The sequence below is a fragment of the Prorops nasuta genome, unplaced genomic scaffold (assembly GCF_024137725.1).
Source record: "Prorops nasuta isolate Cenicafe-Biocafe unplaced genomic scaffold, Cenicafe_Pnas_1.2 PNAS00045, whole genome shotgun sequence".
NCBI classification, from domain to species: domain Eukaryota; kingdom Metazoa; phylum Arthropoda; class Insecta; order Hymenoptera; family Bethylidae; genus Prorops; species Prorops nasuta.
This window is the reverse complement of record NW_027116842.1, coordinates 1,101,692-1,124,611: the sequence shown is the minus strand read 5'-3', so window position 1 is coordinate 1,124,611 and position 22,920 is coordinate 1,101,692. Positions and strand designations below refer to the sequence as shown.

The 22,920-nt window shown below is 32.9% G+C and overlaps 1 protein-coding gene across 2 annotated transcripts in view; it reads left to right on the top strand.

The window, feature by feature from the left end:
• The window catches only part of nsl1 (non-specific lethal 1), a 119,579-nt gene that overhangs the window by 60,163 nt on the left and 36,496 nt on the right, over nucleotides 1-22,920 (top strand). For both annotated transcript variants that reach the window (XM_066744530.1, XM_066744531.1), the window contains exon 8: nucleotides 19,613-19,772. In XM_066744530.1, coding sequence (XP_066600627.1) covers nucleotides 19,613-19,772 — 160 coding nt within the window. The remainder of the gene's footprint in view (nucleotides 1-19,612; nucleotides 19,773-22,920) is intronic.

Genomic DNA, 22,920 nt, shown 5'->3' with positions numbered 1-22,920 from the left:
CAGTCGGGTGGTCAGCAACCCATCGGTATCATTCGGGTATGCAATACCCGCCAATTATATGTATTTATTTGAGCCCTGTGGCCACACATTGGACAGTAGCAGTAAGCTAAATTCGTTCAGCGTGCTAGGTCTTAGAAAGATGGAGGGACTCCTTAGGAAGAGCCGAGCCTCACGATCTTGCATCCTGAATTCCCTTTACCATCCAGGCGCGTGTTGTAGCGAAGAGTTCCGGAGCATACGGTATCTTTTGTGGGCATGTGGAATCTACCAGAAAGGGACCACCTCATTAGCCATGATCTCCCAGCCTGTTCAGTTGTAGCTCAAGCTTATGGTATTACGAATGGTACCGGGACATATTCTCTTGGGTTAACGACGTCCCTACACGAGTTTCTGTGTACTATTCGGTATTTGATCGTGATGTATATGTGCAAGCAAGTTTATAGCACCAATCTCGAATACAAAAACGTGCCAATAGCTGCGTGTGCTACATCACTTGCTCAGGAACATTTCGGTACATCATCATAGACGTCCTCCAGCAATGTACCGATTGACTACGTTCGGTAGCCAGTGCACAACGTACTGCGCAGCCGGTTTTAGTTGTGTCTTCGGCACTGAAGCTTGACTCGGTCTTTTCTTTCCTCGCGAAGACGCAAAGAAACAGCCTTGCGTTAGGATTTTCTGAAACTGCTTCTATTTGTCTCAGGTTGTTTTAGATGCTGAAAAGCAAGGTGGGCTTCGGTGACGCATCTTAGCTTAATGTTTTATCCTGAAGAGGGGCATAATCACCATTGATGAGTGGGTTTTTCCAAGTTCGGAGTAAAAACACCATTTACCATATCTATCTGGTGTGGTTTCGTCAATAACAACGAAACCAGTTTAAGATTTCATGAATCACTCGAGTTCGGATACTTCGCGGTCTTTTGATCCAATTTAGGCTATCAGGAAGCATGTCTCAGGTTGCCTATGATCCTCGGCATGGCCCTGCCTTACTTGCTAGGACAACCTGATCATTTCTTCGTGGATCCCTGGTCTCTTCATCCGGATATTTGCTAGTCAACGAGGTTGTGGGCCTAGACGATATCTACAATCTGGTTGCCATTTATAACCTTGAACACGTTAGATGTATTGAAAAAAAGGCTAATTTTAATGAAAACGGTTATAATAGAAACAGTGCAATTGATTAAATATTTAACAAATTTAGAAACATGTGCATTAAGTTTTATTAGTATTTGTTTAAAATGAGATATTATCCGGCAAAAAAAGAACGGGATAGCAAGCCTATCTAAAATCTTCTCGTGAGCTCATCTTACGAGTCTATAACGTAGGAATTAGAATTAGCTACTGCTCGATATCTCCCATGACATTTATATTGATATCTTGCATATATAACGGGGAACTTTGTTACACACATTGTGCGATCCAAGCTTTAATCGCGTTTTACTTAAAACGAAGTTTTGAACGACGGGCAATGTAACACCTACAATTCGCTATCGATCAAAAAGAAATTTTTCACATATCTTTCTTTTTTTATTAACCTTAGCACGAACTTGTCAGATGATTAACAAATTACAAATATATATATTAGGGTGGTCATTAAAAAAAAATTTTTTTTGGCGGATCCTTGAAAAACACTAGTATTTGATGAGAAACTACAGTGGTTGAAACCTGTGGCCTGACAAATGATAGAAACACGTGCCTCAATGCGATCAAATATAATTTTCGAAGAATTTTACAGTTTTTCGCAGATAACTCATTAAATATTCGATTCTATGAAAAGATACATATAACCTTTTTCCTGAAGAATTAAATTCTACATAATAAAGATTCTATACATTTTTCTTCTAGAATGCATACTAATCGAGATATTCCTGAAAAATCAATCCTCTTTTTCGTTTATACACATTATATTGATATGTTTATATGAATAATTATTTTTAGTTTACCGTACACAATTAACATATTTTATTAAATTAAGAGAAATAAAATGTGTAACTACAGGGAAATAAGAATAACTACTCATATGAGCATATGCCAATATAATGTGTATAAACGAAAAAGAGGATCGATTTTTCAGGAATATCTCGATTAGTATGCATTCTAGAAGAAAAATGTATACAATCTTTATTGTGTAGAATTTAATTCTTCAGAGAAAAGGTTATATGCATCTTTTCATAGAATCGAATATTTAATGAGTTATCTGCGAAAAACTGTAAAATTCTTCAAAAATTATATTTGATCGCATTGAGGAACGTGTTTCTATCATTTATCAGGCCACAGGTTTCAACCACTGTGGCTTCTAATCAAAGACTAGTTGTTTTTAGGGATCCGTCAAAATTTTTTTCTTTAACGACCACCCTAATATACAGGGTGTAACGAAACGACCGCCTTTTCTCGTAACTGGAGGTTCGGGGTGACAAACTGAGTGCACGTGTAAAATTTCGTTCGAATCGTTCAAGAGGTTTAAAAGTTATTTACATTTAAAAATCACCCTTTTTCGGTCCTTTTCGAACGACTTTGATTGCACAATGGAAAGTGAAGAAAGTGAAAAAACAATTGATGAACACCCCAATTAGAATGTAAAAGTTATCGATCGCACGCGATAATACTTTTGCTATTTATTCCATTAATCTGGCTATCAGATTAATTTTAAAAATAGCAAAATCCTTTTCTTTACATTTCCAATTCAATTCAGTACAATTATCATTGACTGAATTTATGGAAAGAGCGAGAAGACGCAATGAAAAGGAAAGTATCAGAAACTAAGATGTCGCGCGAACGAACTGATAATTTAATAGGAAACGCATGAGGTCATTCTCTTTCTACTAACGAAGCTAAAGAGAATGATTCAAAATCAATACATTGATGATAGAGAAAACTAAACTTACCCATTTAATGTTCTCCAAGTTCTTTTACATCAAAGTTTTTAAGAAAGCTTTAAACTGGCTCCTCGATGATTTCCAGAAAGCACACTACCACTAATTTTGCATTTAAAAACTCGCGAATTTAAGCAAATTAGGTATTAACCTACGTTTCTTCAAAATACCGGTTAATTTGACACTTTTGAACTGTTTGAAGTATGCTGAAGAGAAAGAGAGAGAGACACACAGAGAGGAGAAATAATAAGTTATTCGTTTCGACTACTCTTAATCAGCCTACTTCAAACAGTTCAAAAGTGTCAAATTAACCAGTGTTTTGAAGTAACGTAGGTTAATATCTAATTTGTTTAAATTCACGAGTGCTTAAATGCAAAAACAGTGATAGTGTGCTTTCTGGAAATCATCGAAGAGCCAGTTTGAAGCTTTTTCGAAAACTTCGATGTAAAAGAACTTGGAGAACATTAAATGGGTAAGTTTAGTTTTCTCTATCATCAATGTATTGATTTTGAATCATTCTCTTTAGCTTCGTTAGTAGAAAGAGAATGCCCTCATGCGTTTCCTATTAAATTATCAGTGCGTTCGAGCGACATCTTAGTTTTTGATACTTTCCTTTTCATTGCATCTTCTCGCTCTTTCCATAAATTTAGTCAATGATAACTGTACTGAATTGAATTGGAAATGTAATGAAAAGGATTTTGCTATTTTTAAAATTGATCTGATAGCCAGATTAATGGAATAAATAGCAAAAGTATTATCGCGCGCGATCGATAATTTTTACATTCTATTGGGATGTTCATCAATTGTTTTTTCACTTTCTCCACTTTCCATTGTGCAGTCAAAGTCGTTGGAAAAGGACTGAAAAAGGGTGATTTTAAAATATAAATAACTTTTAAACCCCTTGAACGATTCGAGCAAAATTTTACAGGTGCACTCAGTTTGTCACCCCGAACCTCCAGTTACGAGAAAAGGCGGTCGTTTCGTTACACCCTGTATATATATATATATATATTAGGGTGTCCATAAAATTGAAAGTTCCCAAGCTCAGCGTAAAAATGATTCCGAATGGTTAAAAATTAAGAGGTATGGGGTTTATTTCGATTTTAAATAGGTTTGTGCTGTGCCACAAAGCAAAAAACTACGTTTATTGAGACATTTTTGCTTATAACTCTTAAATTCTACATTTTTTGGAAAACTTTCATAAAGGCGAATGAAAGTTTATAAAATTCTTTACAGTTTATGTTTTATGCATTTTTAGCGTAAGTCTAATAGTTATTGAGTTAAAACGCTGTAAATAAGGAGATTTTAAGCAAAATTCTAATAAAGTTAAATTTTTTCTCGTAAATTTTTATTTTTTTATTTTCAATATATAGGGGGTTTCACGCAAGACGCCCTAGAGCATGGATATAAAATTACGTGTATCTCTTTAACTATAAGAGATATTCAATTTTTACATAGGACATTTTCGAAACCTCTTGTTATTTACTTTCAAAAAGGTCATATGACACCATTGAATATTTCTTATTATTAAAGCGACATACGTCACGTCTACATCCATGCACTGCGGCGTCTTACGTAAAATACCCTGTATATGGAAGATAAAAAAATAAAAATTTATGAGAAAGAATTCAACTTTGTTATAGTTTTGCTTAAAATTTCCATATTTACAGCGTTTTAGCTCAATAAGTATTAGATTTACGCTAAAAATGCATAAAACATCAATTGTAAAGAATTTTATAAATTTTCATTCGTCCTTATGAAAGTTTTCCAAAAAATGCAGGATTTAAGAGTTATAAGCAAAAATGTCTCAATAAACGTAGTTTTTTTCTTTGCGGCACAGCACAAACCTATATAAAACCGAAATAAACCCCATACCTCTTATTTTTTAACCATTCGGAATCATTTTTACGCTGAGCTTGGGAACTTTCAATTTTATGGACACCCTAATATATATGCAGGGTCTTTTCCTAACAGCGGAGCATAGGAGATTCGTGTTAGTTGACTATAGCATTCGGAATGATGGAATCTGAGAGCGCTGATTGGTCAATATTGCATAGTACCAACATATAATAGGCCTTTACCAATAGTTGGATACGAAAAATGAGATTCATCCGCCATTTTGGTGTGGAGATATGTTTACACGCTGATCGTAGCAGAAAGAGGTGTAAAATGGAAAAATGTCAAATGTTGTCGTTACTAAAGTAAAAATTGAATACTTTGAATGAAAATGAAGAATATTCGTACTTTCCATTAATTATTTTCAATTTTTACTTTAGTAACCTTACCATTTGACATTTCTCCATTTTACACTTCTTTCTGCTACGATCAGCATGTAAACATTTCTCCACACCAAAATGGCGGATGAATCTCATTTTTCGTATCCAACTATTGGTAACGGCCTATTATATGTTGGTACTACGCAATATTGACGAATCAGCGCTCTCAGATTCGATCGTTCCGATTGCTATAGTCAACTAACATGAATCTCCTATGCTCCGCTGTTAGGAAAAGACCCTGTATATATATATATATATAATTTTAAAAAGATTTTTAAACTATAATACGCTTAAGAAGATGGCTAGAAATTTGTATTTTTTAACATTTTTGTATTAAATTTAATTTCATGCAAAGTTGATATGTATGTTTAAAGTAAAAGTATCTCAAATTTGAATTTCTGTTAATTTTAGCAACCTTGCCGATGCTTGCTGTAAAATCGAGGAGGTGACTTCAAATAGCTATTGCATCACCATTTTGAAATATATTCTGTTTTCTAAGATACTGTTATAATTATAATGAAATTATAAAAATGTTAATAAACTTGTTACCAATTTAATTGGTATATTCACTCAAAAATAAAAAATGTAAAAAGTAATGGCTATTTACTTGACCTTCTCCCCTAAACGATTGTGGAAAATTTTAGAAATTCTCTTTGAGTTTGTACAGTATGTTAAAGAAATTGTTGTCAAAAATGCAAGTAAAGTTTAGTTTTCTTGGAATTAAATTTTATTCATTTCTGCATCGCGCCGTATCTTTTAATCCAAGAACTTTGTTGATACCTATCGTGATTATGGAATTTTGTAGGAGGAGCAAAAATTAATTACTTCTTTCTATTCAATTATTGAGAATATAATCTTTTATGCGTTCATCTTAACCTTCCATTTTGAGAAAATATTTTAGCCTAACCTAGCTCCTCTACATTTTACTGGTAAGGGACTAAGTGGAAACTAAGTTAGTCATAGCAACGGGTTCAATTGTTTAACGCAGATTTATGATTTTATTGTTGTCAATATATTAAGCATTCGTATAGTTTTCTGATATAGGGTTACTTCTATTTCTATTGCATTATTGCAAGCTCTATCATTCCATTCGTACAAGCAGCCTGAGAAGTATGTGTGTGTGTGTGTGTGTGTGATTTTTGGAGAAACTGCGGTAGAAAATGAAGCCATTGATTATTAAGTTTGAGTTTAAATTTAACATTTAATCATTGAGTGATCGAAAGACATGGCTCCCATCTTCTTATCAAGTTTTTATTTATTGATAAACTGAGACATTGGGTTGTCGCGTAATCAAGCACTAAAAGGAAACAAGGTAACTTTGCGTTAGGCTATTGTTTAGAGCTTTTCGGATTTGAGTCATTTAATACGAGTTTCAATTTACAGCTTTTTAGAATCAATCAGACCTCGATAGACTAATCCTTATAATATTGTATCGTGTAATAAGTAAAATTATAGGATTAGATTTTTTGTTTTTCGAATGATAGTAGAAGTACCCTTGTTTCTGGAACATCACTTTTAAACTGGAAAATGTTAAAACATTATTACAATTTTACACCCGACAACATTAGCTAATGGTAATAATTATTTAAGTAAATAGAATTGCATGTGTCTCACTTTTTGAAGAATAAAATACAATTTTTTTGTTGCATAAATATGATTTATCGTACAGTAAACCGTTAAAAACATTTAAATGTTTTTATTGTTGGCATATGAATTTTTAGCGTTCTGGATGGTCCGATAGCAAAAATTCAAAAAGATTCTTAATTTTTAAGAATGATTCTATTTTTGGAATACAATTATTACAAGATTTTATTTCCAACATTGTTTTGTCTAAAATACCCAGCAAAATTGATTGTTTGTCATTTCAATTAATTTCAATGATCAATTTTCAAATTTATACGGCCAGTATCAATCACAAAGGGGAGCTTCATGCAGAGGTATTCTGCATTGCTAAGAATAGAAAACCTGTCTCCAACGTTTTATACTTTCAGTTTTTTGCAGCTATATATTAACCTTTATTCTAGTTATGTACTTTTAAATTTCCAACGTTGCATATGACATTTTTGGATAATTTATACTACTTTAAACTTTTTTTGAGGAATGTATGCATATGTATTTTAATTTGTAAACGTTAAATTATTTTAAAGTATCATAAACATCACTTAGGAGTTTTGTTTTTAAAACGGTACTGTACGCCAGAGTAGCGTGGAGTGGACTTAATTAAATGATTAGTAAATCAATTTTACAGTGTACGATGACAAAAACTCTTTCTATCAATTGTTCGCAAAATTCCGCCATTTTGATATTTTACAATCTACAATTATAATTCTATGTCCAGCAATAACGACACTTTTATATTAAGAATCATTTTGCACTGTTAGTTCCAGACATCACCGCGTGCATTGAAAATATCTAGGTCATAAACCATTTTTATGTTTTTTGTGCATCTATCATTTTAATTAAATGTTAAATAAACATCTCACAAAAACTTTTGTTAATGGTTCAAATATCTTAGGCCAGCATTACACGACGCGTGGAGTAGCATTTCTCGGGCCGTGTAATTCCGGCCTTAAAAAATTCTCTTTTACTATAGAATACTGCAGAAACACACACTCATAGAATCTTGCACACACGCACGCGCGTATATTCACAACCATGGCACCTGACCCTGCGCGTTTATTGCCTGGCTGGTTGATGTCAGACTGCGTTGGGAGAGTAGGGGAGAGGACAGATGTCGTGGATAGGCTTGCAACGTGAAAGAGTGAAAGTTCCGATCGAGATAACAATTTTCGGTCAGGAGAAAAAACGCTGAAAGTACACTCAAAGAAAAACATACGTAATATCAGTAAAAGTGTACATTGCGTCGATAAATTCGATTATTGAAATAATCCAATAATCGGTTTAATTGAGACAATTAAAAATCTTTTATTGAAGAATAATCTCGGTTATTGGTTCTATTAAAAGAATGTTTAAGATTCGGAATGAAGATTTTGGGAATTTGATAACCGCCTTGATGGATTTCACAATTACGGTGTTTGATTCAATAAACATGTTTTATTGATATTATAACTGCTATGTTCCTGGATATTACAATCAATTTTATGTATGCCAAAACTATTTCATCAAAGCGATAAATATAATAAATGATTACAATTATTTATTTGACAGAATGTTTTCTACACACAGCGAAGAACCTACATAATACCAGTAAAAGTGCATCTTGTGACAATAATAATAAGATTTTATGAGTTTTATAAATGCATTTATTATTTTAATATACGTTATTTATAAATATTATAGCTGCAATTATTAAATTAGAGACATTTAATTAGTGGAAAGAAAGTGTTGTATTATCAGAGGAAATTGTACACTGGAAATCCTATATGCATTCAATTTCTTGTAGTCATTTTATATTCACTTTAAATGGTATTATTTTTATAACATATTACGTAACGTATAGTTTCTTATATGTTTTAAAACGATGGAATAGTTACACTTACTCTGCATGAAATTCTCTCTCTCTCTCTTGCACTTTATATTATTTCAACTTTGTATAGATTTCCATATATATACGTGTGTAGATTAACACACATTGTTAATGGCACGAAAGGTACTACAATATCACTGTAGCACATGTATATATATATTTTTATCCGATTTATATATGTATATATATAGTCACAACTTACCTTCTGATCGAACTATATAATTTTTCTTTGAGAAAAAACCACATACCTTTGACGGGATTCGAACCTAGGATCTTGTGGTTACGAATCCAACATTTAGGCCACTTGGCTATTTGCTCCTTTACAAAGTATAGGCTTAGAATTTAAGTTTGTATTTTGAATCCCTGCATAAACATTTGGGATAATAATTATAATTTTATTGAGACAGTAAACGGTATTTTATTAAGACAATTACTATTTTAATATTATACATTAAATCATTAATTGTCTGAATGAAATCACATTTATTGGGATAATAAACGGTATTTCCTTGAATCTATGAACACATTAATGTATAATATTAATCATTAATTGTTTTAGCGAAAATACCGTTTATTGGGACAATACACAGCATTTCGTAATATCAATTAAATTGATAATTTAGCAGCTAAAATTTTTTTCGTAATATCAATAAAAATGGTTATTAAAACAATTAAATCATGTCAGTAACCGCTGTTTATTGATATTACGAACAAAATTTTTCTCAGTGTAGCTAATCGTAATTGCTCTCAATCTTGGTATCTCAGCGTTGAGTGAACCGATTTAGACGTTTGTAGTCTCATTGGAAAGCTTAGGCTCGATTTATATAATGAAACTTTCATTACATTTTTAATTTAATAAGTCGCTTTCAAAATATTTGCTTCGGAACTAAAAATTAGGTACAGTATGGTCAAGTTTCGAGTAAAAGAGGATAGTGCCTCGTCTTTTTAAATTACTTGCCATCGAGACACTACCGTGTCTCAGTGATGCCAATCTGCGGACGGAAGATGCTACCCACCATTCGTCCGCAGACTTACCAACATAGAGAGAGACGCTATGGTGTGCATGACTACCAAACATGGTCATAAGTGGGGATATTTCACGGATACATGCATCGCTAAATGTGTTGGTGAGTCTGCGGACAGATGGTGAGGAGTTCGTCCGTCCGTAGATCGGCATTACTGCCGTGTCTCTTGATGGGGCAAATCACGTCAACTCTTCTAACCCGTCGTGCGAGTGCTTAATCCTGTTATTTTTATCTCACGTTTGCGGTATGGAAATGTATATAAAAAGAATATTCAATATGTAATTTCGATGTATTTGCTCCTCAGTTTTCCTATAGTGTGATCAGATTTTCAAAAATTTTCCATTTTCCCATTAAAAAGACAAAATTTTTGATGTTTCAAAAAGTCTATTTTTAGTATTCTTTTAATACTTTTAGTTAAAACTGAGGTTTTTTTACATTAGAAAAGTTGTGTCTTTTCCACAGAGTGCCCGAACATTTTTCAGTGAGTAATAGAGCGCCCAAGAGTAGGAAGTACAGCGGATATCGTGGCAAGTTGTGCGATCACGCCCCCTTGTGGTGGCCGCACCATATCGCGCGCGATACTTCTATTCTTGGGCGCTCTATTACTCACTGAAAAATGTTCAGGCGCTCTGTGCAAAACAGCTTTTCTAATGTAAGAAACCTTCAGCTTTAATTAAAAATAGACTTTTTGAGATATCACACAGTTTGTTTTTTTAATGGGAAAGTCGAAAATTTTTCGAAATCTAATCACACTATTGGAAAGCTAAGGAGCAAATACATTGAAATGATATACTGGATATTCTTTTGATGTGCATTTTCATACCCCAAACGTGAGTTGAATACAACAGGATTAAGCACTTACGCGGCGCACTAGAAGAGTTGACGTGAATCACCCCATTTATACTTTCATATATAGAGTGCTTCATTAACTATTGTCAACTAAATATCTTCGTATATATGCATGTTTCATGGAAAATCTTGTGGGATAAAAATTACACAATATAAAGAGGAATATCATGTGATGATAAAAATCATTTTTCCAAAGGCGCTTTAAAGGTTTCAATATGAAACTATATTTTAAATTCAGCGCCTCTTATTTCTTTTGGATGTTCTTATAGTTTATTTCAAGAGTTGTCCCCAAAACCCGTTTTCTGTTTTACAATTTCATCCGATCGTTTATTGGTTTTTTGAGTAGGATATAATTGGACGAAAAGAAACAACGGAAACAAGGTTTTGGAAAGCTGTTAAAATAAGCTTAACAGATGTGCACTTAAACAGTGGATTGCATTTAAAAGAATAAGTTTTACTTTAAAATCTACTAAGCTGTTCCTCTAAAAAAATAGGTTTTATTATCTAACGAGCTCGTATTTATTCCATGTAAATTTCCTTCCACAAGCTCCTCTCTGATTTATATAAATACGAAGATATTTAGATAGTAGTAGTTCTTGGGAGAAACGTCCTATATAGTGTATTTCACGTAAGACGCCCAGCTGGGAAAGTTGTCTATGAGTGCATGGTGGGGGCAGATGCATCTAATTGGCCATGAAGTGAGAGACAGAGAGGGGGGGGGGGGGAGAGAACAAATTGTCCAGTGCTAACTGGTGCGAGCGGGAAAGAGAGGAAGCAGAGCGATATGCTATATGTATAGGTGTATCATATACCAACGGATAACTCTCTCCATCTCCACGTTATTATTTCTCTCTTGGCCCCGGCCAATTAGATACATCTATCCCTACCTTGCATTCTGAGTCTTTTTTTTTTCAGCTAGGACGCCTTATATAAAACACCCTGTATATCGGGGAGACCGGAAACAATTGTAACGTTCAAATTTCTGGCTCCGTCCATTAAAGTTTCAAATCGTTTTTATCACCTTTTTTCGGTACTACAAGACGCCATGTAGTTGCAATAGTTTAGAGCCGCCAATACTAAGCTACTGTTTATAGAAATGAGGAAATAAATTTTTTAAATCTTCTCTACGTATTTCACTTGTTTTTTTTTTAATTTTTAATTGCTCAGTTACTGTTATGCAAATATTAAAATTCAATACATGTCTAATATCGTTATTTATTTGACTAAATTATTTAATATTCAATGACTTTTAAATAAGGAAAAATGTTAAGGAAATTTTACTACGTACATATATATTTTCGAACGGGTGGTTTCAATCGGAACAAGTAAACTAGTGTCGTTTGTACCGTGCTAAATGAATAGGAATATGGTAAATGTTTCTACTACGCCAACAATAACTCATTGCATATTGCAATAAATATCGTTTTGGTAAAGTAAATATTCAAATATTACAAGAAATAAAATTATTTAGTATAAAAAGAGTATTATTTTGAGAAAACCGTCAGTCACGGTTATTTTGGTATGGTTTACAAGTCAATTCGTTTTATAATGCATACGGTCTCGTTCTCAGTTTACTTGGTAGTACCGCTAGAGTACGCAGATGTCGCCACAAAGTTTAGCCCTTTCTATAATTCTTTCATCTATGGTGTACCGATGGTGCTGCCACTTCGTGTTAACTAATCTCGTGTCTCTGCCCTCTCCGTCATAAGGTTAGAGCTTTCAAAATAACCTAAGGGTGGGAAACAATAACCAAATTTCTTGTGGTTTTGTAAAAAGATTTTTATTCTTTGGGTAGGGAGTGATCTTTCGAGCGATACCCTCAGCATAATCTTGATCAAGCTTCGCAGCCTACGGCGGATTGCTTGATCCATCCATTATGCTTCGTGTCTCGTTCTCGAATCACTTGGTAGATGTTTAGAGTCTTTTATTATTCCTCTTTTTTTTTTATTTGTTCAAACATATAAACTGTCTACAATCATATTATAATTATTCTTATAAATCTCAAACACATTTCAATTTTTATTTATCGAAACATCATTTCTTAACACTACTGCCCTAACAAATTCGTTTTTGTCCTTGATAGTGGGCCTGTTATAAAAACGATTGAAAACTGTTTATCTTTCTGACCAACCCGCTAATTTTTTTATTATATTGATGCTTACTCTTCTTTTTAACGCTGCAGACGTTGTTGCATTACGTAAACTATATTTGTAAATTCTTTATTTACTCCACATCTAATTAAAAACGATCTTAACCATCTGTTTAATGTATCCTTTGATGCCTTTCTAAAGTGTTTAGTTGTAGTTAGAAATAAACTATCACAATTTCCTCTGAATTGTTTAGTCACCTTCAAATATTTATTTAACGTCGTAACTACACACAATTGAGGCCTTTCCGGAAACTCGGGTAATATCAATAGTGGCTGACCGATGTCTAACCCAGAATTTTTTACTCTTGAGATATTTCTACTTCATATCCTCTATTTGTTCTAATTATGTTAGAAATTTTTATTAAATATATAGTCTGCTTTCTATGTGCAGTTATTAACGCTAATAAAATTATTAGTTTATTAGTTAAATGTGGTAAACTTAGTTCTTCTAACGGATATAGTTTTTCTAATTCTAAAATTACTGGGTCTAAATTATATATCCTGTCATATTTAGGTTTCGGGGCGGTTTAGCATTATAAATACCCTTAAGCAGTCTACTTATCACAGCGTTTTTGCCTACCTTATCACCTAATATTAGGGATAATGCCGCCCTACACGTATTAATAGTACTAAATGCTGCACCACTAGCATGTTTTTTACATAAAAAAGTAGCTACAGATTCAATCCTAGGATTATAGATATTCATATTAACATTTTGACAATACTTTGCCCATTCTACCAGAAATCTAGAATATTGTTTTAACGTGGTATTGGAAATTAACTGAATCAGTACCTTAATTATTTCCTTTCCAAACCCCTGTATCAGGTAAGTTTCCCTGATAATTGCCCTGCCATCAATTTCATTTTTGATGCCAATGGGTGTCGAATTGACCTACACACAGTCAGTAATATATTATCATCTGGTAAAAATATAATTGGTTTTCCTACCAGTATAGCATTCCATAAAGAGTACCAAGTTTGCGATGGCCAAAATGGCGCTATTACAATGCCCTGTGCTTGGTCGCTTTTTATCTTTTGTAATGTTCTCAACATCAACGAAAACGGAGGAAATGCGTAAAACCTAAACTCATTCCATGTTACCTTAAACGCGTCTACGCTATAAGCCTCGGAATCTGATTTCCAAGAAATATATCGATTATATTGCCTATTTTGTTTAGAAGCGAACAAATCTATATATATATTTCACCAAATTTCTTACAGACTTTCCTAAATGCCCAATCAGCTAATTCCCATTCAATATCGACGTGATTTTCCCGTGACGCTGCGTTTGCTTCTTCGTTTTCTTTTAACGCTATATATGAAGCAAAAATCTGAATGCCCCGTCTTTCACAAAATTGCCCAATTTTTCTGGAAATTTGGTTTACCTTGGGATATTGTACACCTCCCATTCTGTTCACGTATAGTACTGCCATTGTGTTATCAGCACGCAATAATACTTCACAATTATGTTTATCTCTTGCAAATATTTTTAAATCATAAAACGCCGCTACAAATTCTAAATAATTAATGTGTTCGTTGAGTTGGATTACATTCCAAGTACCGAAAATAGTTTCACCTCTACAAGCTACGCCCCAACCCGAATTTGAAGCATCTGCGAAAATTTCCAACTCAAATTTATATTGTCGTATTTTATTGTGGATTATCAAAACTTTATCTTCCCACCAGTCCAAATCTGTCGACAAAGACAGTAGAATGATCATACTAGATGAATATTCTAGATTGTGTTTCTTAATAGCCATAGGTATTTAGCTCTTTCTAATTTCTTTAAGTACAACCACCTATATTGAATAGCCGGACAAGCCGCAATAATTCATCCAACTAATCTCGCAAATTCTCTAATACTGCACACTTTTCTATTTTTCATTTCTCTTATCAGTGATACAATTCGGTATCTTTTAGTCTTTGGTAATTCGATTAACATCTTTGACGAATTCAAGATAAACCCAAGAAACTGACAAGTTTTACTGGGAATTAAATTACTTTTATGTTTATTAATTATAAAGCCCAAAGATTCTAGCATTCTTCTATAGTTACATTCAGATTTTTCAAACAGTCTTTATAATTATTACCAAAACATAGCCAGTCATCTAAATATACTACAGATGTTAGACCATTCTGTCTTAAATTATTTATTACTGGTTTCATGATTTTAGTAAATAATCACGTGGCTACATTCAGTTTGAAAGGAATATAATTCCATTGGTACTTGTTGTTATTCCAATCAAAACTAATGTATTTCTGACTAGACCTATGTAATGGAATTAAGAGGTATACGTCCTTAAGATGCAGGGATCCCATAAAACAATCTTTCGTCACTAGTTTAATCGCTGTCCTAAAATTTTCCATTTTAAAATGTTTGGTTGAAACGAATTTATTCAAACCCTTTACATTTAATACAAACTGCATCTTTCCATTAGGCTTTGCAACCAAAAAATACGTCGAAACAAATTGTTCTTTCAATTTCGTAACTTTACTAATAGCACCCAACTCTAACAAATTAGACATTATATCGATCATTAAAGGCTCATCTCTTTTATTAAGACAACCTTTCCTAGGAACTCTATCTTGAAAAGGTTTCGTATTAAATTCTATTTTGAACCCTTTTAGACACTGTATGACGAATAGATCATCCGTTATTTCCAACCAGGCATTAACAAAATATTGTAATCGTCTAGATACGCGACTCACAATTAAATTTTTCTCGTGTTCGATGCGCTGGTTACATTTTGATGCGTTTGATCGTTCTGCGCTCGATTCGATTGTCGCTGTCTCCCTGACGTCACCAATTGTCCTTGTCCTCTCTGGGATCCAAAGTTTCTGCGGCCCGCCTAACCTTGGTTCCGTACAGGTGGGCCTCGCCAGATTAACGTCGATGACGCCTGGAAAGTTGGCTTCTTCTCTGAAGAAAACTGTTTTATTAAGTCCCAATTTTTCTATCGCCTTGACGGTCTTTATTTTTTGGGATATAGGTCTGGTCCAAATAAAAATTCCCCATGATGTTTCTTCTCCAATATTGGCCTAGTCTTTTTGTCCACACATGGATATAAGAAGGCCTTTCTTGGCTTAATCAATTGGTTATGCAATTCGCACGTTGATTTACCTGAAACCACATACTTCGTTAGTAATTCTTTAGTATTAACCTCTTCAACCGTGCTATTAAATATTATTGAAATGCCAGATCCTAGTGCCATCAAACTGGCTCCGCACAATTCCAAATCCACAGTGAAAAATTTATCTCTCTTTTTACTCGCTTCGTTGATACTGTCTTCAATTTTAAAATTCATTTTAGACGTTACAAATGGCCCCTTATCCGATCTCGGATATTTGTCCAACAATGCTATCTTTTTATCCTTTTTCAAACCTTTTGATAATATTTTCTGCCAATTGCTGGCCAGCCTAAGGTGTAACGCTAACCCTTTGTCTTTATCGGATCATCATCCTCACTTAAGATCTGCAAGGTCTCTTCGTCTAATTCAACGAATTCTACCTCTGTTGCAGTCTTTGTCTCCTCTAGTTCACTCGAAGTTCTTTGGTCATTGACAACAATGTTTTCTTTATCACCAGTTCTAGACGAATTCTCGGCTTCTTTCATTATCTTTAACGGAGCTAGAAGAGCAAAAAATATCTAGGTTACGATTATTGAAACTTTTCTTGCATTAACCTAGTAAAATCTACGACTTATTCCGCCTTAACAGTGTACTTATCGCCAGAATGTACGACTCGTCTCATCTTATGCAAGAGCTCGTGCCATGTCTTGTCTTTGTTAGCACCAACAATTTTAACCTTACCTTCCGAATCTTCACTGCCAATGGAAGCCTCGCCATTACTATTCTCATCAAGGGATTCGCTGCTCACTTCCTTATTTATTTCTTCTTCACTAATTCGTATACCTCCTTGTTTCAGTTTCTTACTGATATGTCCTCTAAGCTGTTTCATCTCATCTTGCAACTCCTTTAAGGAAGGTGATCGTTCCCTTTTCTTGCTCATCACTCCCCACTGCTAAAATGTGGCAATCTCCTACACGCACAAAAGCGTAATAATGAAGCGGGTAGAGACACGAGATTAGTTAGTTCGAAGTGGCAGCACTGTCGGTCCGCCATAGATGAAAGAATTATAGAAAGGGCTAAACTTTGTGGCGACATCTGCGTACTCTAGCGGTACTACCAAGTGATCTGAGAACGAGACACGAAGCATAATAAAATTGCAAATCGGTGTGTTATAATTGAAACGTATGTTGTGTCGAATGTAATAAATTGCACGTGGCAAAAAGAAGCGTATCATCATGACGATTACAGGAAACATTGCGGAGATTATAAAATGTGATATGTAAAATAGAAGGAACCATTGACAATTATATGTTACCGAGAAAATAATTATGTAATTGCTTAAAAGTCGTAAACAATGTCAATTTGATATGTTTAGTACTCGATTCATGATCTCAAGTGAATTCAGATGGCAGCACAGCGCAGTAACATAGCGGAAGCAATAGAAATAATACAAACTTTCAAAAGACCTTAAATTGAAGGACAAGTAATATTAAATGCTAAGTACATTATTTCTTGTGGATTATTATCATATTTTGAAAAATGTGCTATAATTTAAGCACAAATACGAAAGCTCTCCATATGCCAACATTCGATGTATCCCTATTTCATTAGTTCTTATAGGCGGCTGCAGCGTCGATTGAGATCGCGAATATATTTTTAAAGAAATTGATTTCCCTATCTATTAACATTATTTTCAGTGTATTACATTGCAATCAATAATACAAAGTATTACAAATTACATTATAATGTAGTTTAATTGTAAAAACAATCAGACACACGCACACACCCCTCAAGTGCCCCAGCTATATATACTCCTAAACGCGCTTGAGAGCCTCTTTAATTTCCCACCCGGAGGATCTACATATGTATTTATGAAATTGATGACTTCATGCTCGATACTATTCAAACCTATTTAAAAACAAATAATTTGATTTCATGTTAATTAATTATTTTCTTATTATAATGCAGCTACGATTACATTAAATTTGTTATATTAGATATTAGCATGGGTAAAATCCATCTATATTACTGTTTTCATGAAAAATCAAACGGATGAATGTGTTAAGATTTCTAAACATTTTATTAATTATTTTCTTCATAAAAGTCGGAGAAAAGTATGTTAACCTTTTTGCAGTACAGCCGCAACAAAATTTTTGTGCCACCAATGTGTAATGCCTTTCTCTGTTAAGATATCAGTAATAGACGTAGTATCTTATATCTTTGAAACTACGGAATTCGAGTTTAATATTAACATCTTAAAATTTCAGATAACTATTCCAATATTTAACTCCATTTATAGTTTTATATGTTTTTTTATTTTTCTGAAACTTGTTATCAGTATATTTTTAAACTCACTGAATTCAAATACAAGTATGCAACTATAAATTAAAATTCTAAGTGTTAAGGTAGTTGTCTCGCTGCATTCAGACTGTACTAGTCAGGCATATTTTAAATTTCAAATAAACAAAATCCTCCTTTATGATTTAATTAATAATGATGAAATATCGAGTAATAGGTAGAACACAAAAAAATGTAGAAGAAAAGTTTGCACTTTTATATTTGCATTTAATGCCATTTTATTACTTATTATCTTTTTATAATTTTTTTAACTTGGTTGTTTTGTTAACATATGTTTATTTTTCGCTCGATTTTAAACTTTGATATGTCATATTAATTGTGAAAACATACCCTACAATTTCACCGAATCGACTTTTTAAAATAATGATTAACGTGCATGGAAATCTTTTTTACTTAATCGAAAGATGCTTAATTATATGAGAAAAAGTGATATTATTGTTGTTTCTGTATATAAATTGAAGAATTGATTCAGTTAAATTGTAGGGTATGTTTTCACAATTAATATGACATATTAAAGTTTAAAATCGAACAAAAAATAAACATTTTCTAACAACACAACAAAGTTAAAAAAAGAACTAAACAATGATTGTTAACAAAATGGCATTATAGATGAAAATATAAAAGTGCAAACTTTTTCAACATTGTGCTCCATCTATCATTTATATTTCATCATTACTAATTAAATTATACATCAGAATTTTGCTTATTTTAAATTTAAAATATGTCTGATTAGTACTGTCTGAATCCAGCGAGACGACTACCTTAAAATACGGCTATATCAGCACTTCAAGTATTTATAATATTTTTAACTATTTATGTAGCAGTGTAATATCATTTGACTTACCAACAGCGTTGCCAACTCCGCCATTTTGATTATACTACGCTGTACAGTGATGTCAGTGATGGCAGAATCAAGCTTTTAGCAACAAAAATAAAGTTAACCGCTAGCCAGCAGCAGTATAGAAAATTTGAAGGGAAGGGGTATATATTCCTTCTCTTCAAATTTTCTATACTGCTGCTGGCTAGCGGTTAACTTTATTTTTGTTGCTAAAAGCTTGATTCTGGCATCACTGACATCACTGTACAGCGTAGTATAATCAAAATGGCGGAGTTGGCAACGCTGCTTACCAATTCTTATAATTGGCATCGTCTAATGAAGTAGTCAGTATGCCTTTGGAAAATAGCTGAAATCATATTTTGCATTCGTAGTCTGAAAAATAATAAGGTACTATATATCACTGGCATTGAAAAGAGTGTTAATTTGTCTCCATTTAATAATTGACTACAACCACAAAACACATTGGTGATACACCTTTTCAAGTGGCAATAATTGATCTGCACAGAAAAATGGTTAAATGAAAAAAAAGAAGAAAAAATTGTATTGTATTTAAAAATAATACTTTAAATAGAATAATAATTAAGGAATTTTTTTGTATAAAGTACTATAATGTTTATCTGTTTTACATTTAATTTTTAAATCATATTTACAATAGTATATTTTTTAATATAAATATTACCTTTTTATAGTTTGAAGACGTTTCGGATGAAACAATTGCTTTGAGACATGAGAGAAGTGAGCGTGAAGAGAACAAACGTTTCATGACATACATTAACATGCCTCATCAAGCTCGTATGAAACAAGCTCGCCGTACAGACAGTAAAGCAGATAGCGGTACTAATACCCCTGGTATAATTTAATAAATACTTTTTAAATTATAATAATTCTACAATTTTTGTTTCAATTAATTCAAGAAAATATGCAGAATGTCCCAAAACTACTTCGTTCCAGATTAACACTAAGGTTACTATTCAATGGTCGCCTGTTCATTTTTAAGTGAAATTACGCATGGTGTAAAAGTTAACCATGGTTTTATTGTTAAGTGTAATAATTCTTGCAAGATTAAGAAAAATTCGTTTGTTAAAAAATGTTAAGTTTCATCAGGTGAATCTTATATGAAATGTGTCTAAGGCAGAGTCTTTTACCAAAGTTTAATTAATTAAATGGTATAGTATTCCTGATATGAAATATACTATTTTAAGTAACTGCTGATTATTAGTGATACAGTTCATGTAACTTGTACTATACCACTTTAATTATTAGACTTTGTTAGGACTCGGTATAAGATATTGATCCGCAGTCAAAAGTCTTTCCTGTGTGTTTTCAGTTTAATTGATTGGTACAATATCAGAGGGTGGGGTAGATTGCCTTAGACAATTGAAATTTGTGCGAGCCGGTAAAGGGGATTCCTCTTGTTTCTTTTATGAAGATTTATATAATTTTACTGACTAGAAAGATGCTTATCGGTGTAGCACTTAACTATATTGTATCTATTGTATTTCAATAATTTTTATTTAATACAGCTTGATGGAACTTAACATTTTTCAATTATTATTATTTTAGCTTTACGAGGAGCTAGTGAATCTATGGTGCATCGGTTTTGGGACATTTTGTGTTTCGTTTTCTTAATTAAGGGGTTATACACCACCTTACAAGCCTAATGATATAATGCTTTAGGCTTCAGTTTCTTTTATTAACCCTCAAACCGGACATATCGGCCGTTCAGAATGTTTACAATATTATAATAAACTCTTTAACTGTTTATTTTCAATCGTTAAATTAACAATTATAGAATTAATTCTTAGATACTGAAATTATCTATCCTAACCTATTAGTTAAAATGTTAAAAAGTTCCTACGAATTTGTTTAAGCTATTTTATATAGTTTTATATAAATTAATTTGATATGACGCGAATGGCCCATGTGTCTTGTTCGAAAATTTTGATAAGAAGTATCCGGTTTGAGGATTAATAAATTATCTTAATATTAAGACTCTTAGGATATATATTGTTACATGGAATAATTATTGCAGACAATTACTATATTTCTACAATTACGGAATGTTGAATATAATTCAAATTAATGGATCGTTCTTTATTGGCTGGCCTTCCTAAATGAACTCTGTAAAATACCATTTGATTTTTTTGGTATATGAGTTTAATAATTGATCAAGTGCATTCAGCCGAATTAACAGTTCAGTCAGCGATCTGAGATTCTATCCTGTGATTGGTTAAGGATTCGGTTAAAATCAAAGTATAGCCAATCAATGATACAATCATTAAACGCTCAACCATCTGTTATTTGGCTGAATGTATCCAATCAGTTGAAGTAGTACATACCACTTTTATTGGCCATATAATTCCTGCACAATACAATTAAGGGTTTCCATGCAATAACTTGTTAGACACGCTTGAAATCGCGTAAAAATTTTGGATGTGCATGAGAAGTGATAGTTTTTATCACGAGTAGGACATTTTTCATGTATGAGCCGAAATTAAGTGTGTTTGTTGCTATGAGTTTGAAAAAGTTACTCTACGCGTAAGTTGCATACAAAATTGTTCCTGTTTTCGTTACAATTGTAGCAAATTATAATATTAATGTATCTTATGAATATAATATTTTTCATATGTGATATGCAGCGTGCCTTAGGAGTCATTACGGATAATTGGAAACCCTTTTGACGTGTAATCAAGTCATGAAAATCTTGTTAAATTTTGTAAACCGTTTTTGCAAAAATGCGTTATAAATTGCAAAAAGTATTCAGTTAAAAGCATCTAAAATTTTAAAATTTGCAGTATGAATTATTAGTTTTACTTTATTATTATTTGTAACAATATTATTTTTGGAAAGTATGAATGAAATCATAATTGATTGACGAGTCTTCTCAACATTATGCCGTCCGCAGGTGTAATCAGAATTCTTTTGTTTCGCGCCAGTAATATTGGTTTAGATAGTTTTGCCTGTTGGTAGCTTTGGAAACAACATTTACGTGATTTCGTCGGACGGCATGTTGTATATTATTTCCATCCCACATCTACTACCGTCACACTTTGTGGATGTTTCATATCTTTGGGGATTTTTATTACACCTACACACCCTATCTATTGATTGCCGTACCAATCTCTATTGGAGCAGCTGAGGATATTCGACATACAGAGTTGTTATAAATTGCTCTTTGAAAGTCAAAACATAATCACATACCAATGCATGCAAGAGAGATTTGAGATTAATGGATGCCAGACGAGAAAATTTAGAAAGAGGAGGGAACTCGAAGACAAAAATTCGATTGTTTTTTCTTCTTTTCGATCTCAGTTCAGGAATAATCGATTAATGAAATTATTTAACTAGGCGATCCTCTGATTCGTCGAGATAGGAAGTTGGGTCGGTGGGGGGGGGGGGGGGGGGAGGTTGGTTGCTTGGAAAGTGGCTAATACGATGCGCATCTTCGTCACAACTTGTATGTGTGTGTGATCTGTATTAAGGGAGAACACAATCTTATCGCGCTTAAACATGAGTATAGAAATAATTTTGTTTTTAATGCGAAATATAGAGATATATTAAATAAATTTTAGTTCAGTTAAATACAGCATGGTTTTATAAACAATTTAAAAACAGCGATAAATGAATTCAAAATTGGCAGAATTATGAGTTATCAATAATGTCTCTCTTCTGAAGACCCTCATCGTTGTGGAATTTTTTTTCTTTGTTAGGCATCGTTTGAAAAAAAATGTTTAGAAACGAGCATTGTTTAAAAATACAATCAAGTTTTATCAACAAATTTATTAAAAATTAATGGAGCATTCAATGAAGAAAATCTTGTATTGTAGATAATATTGTAAAGAATATGTAGTACAAATTTCTTCAAAATCGGTTGAATGTATTTCGAGACATCTTATCTATCAGATTGAAAAAAGTAGTTTCTAAAAAAATGCATATCATCTCATTATCTTTGCTGCGGGTCTAGTAGGTTGCGTTCATTTAAAATCGCTATAATTCT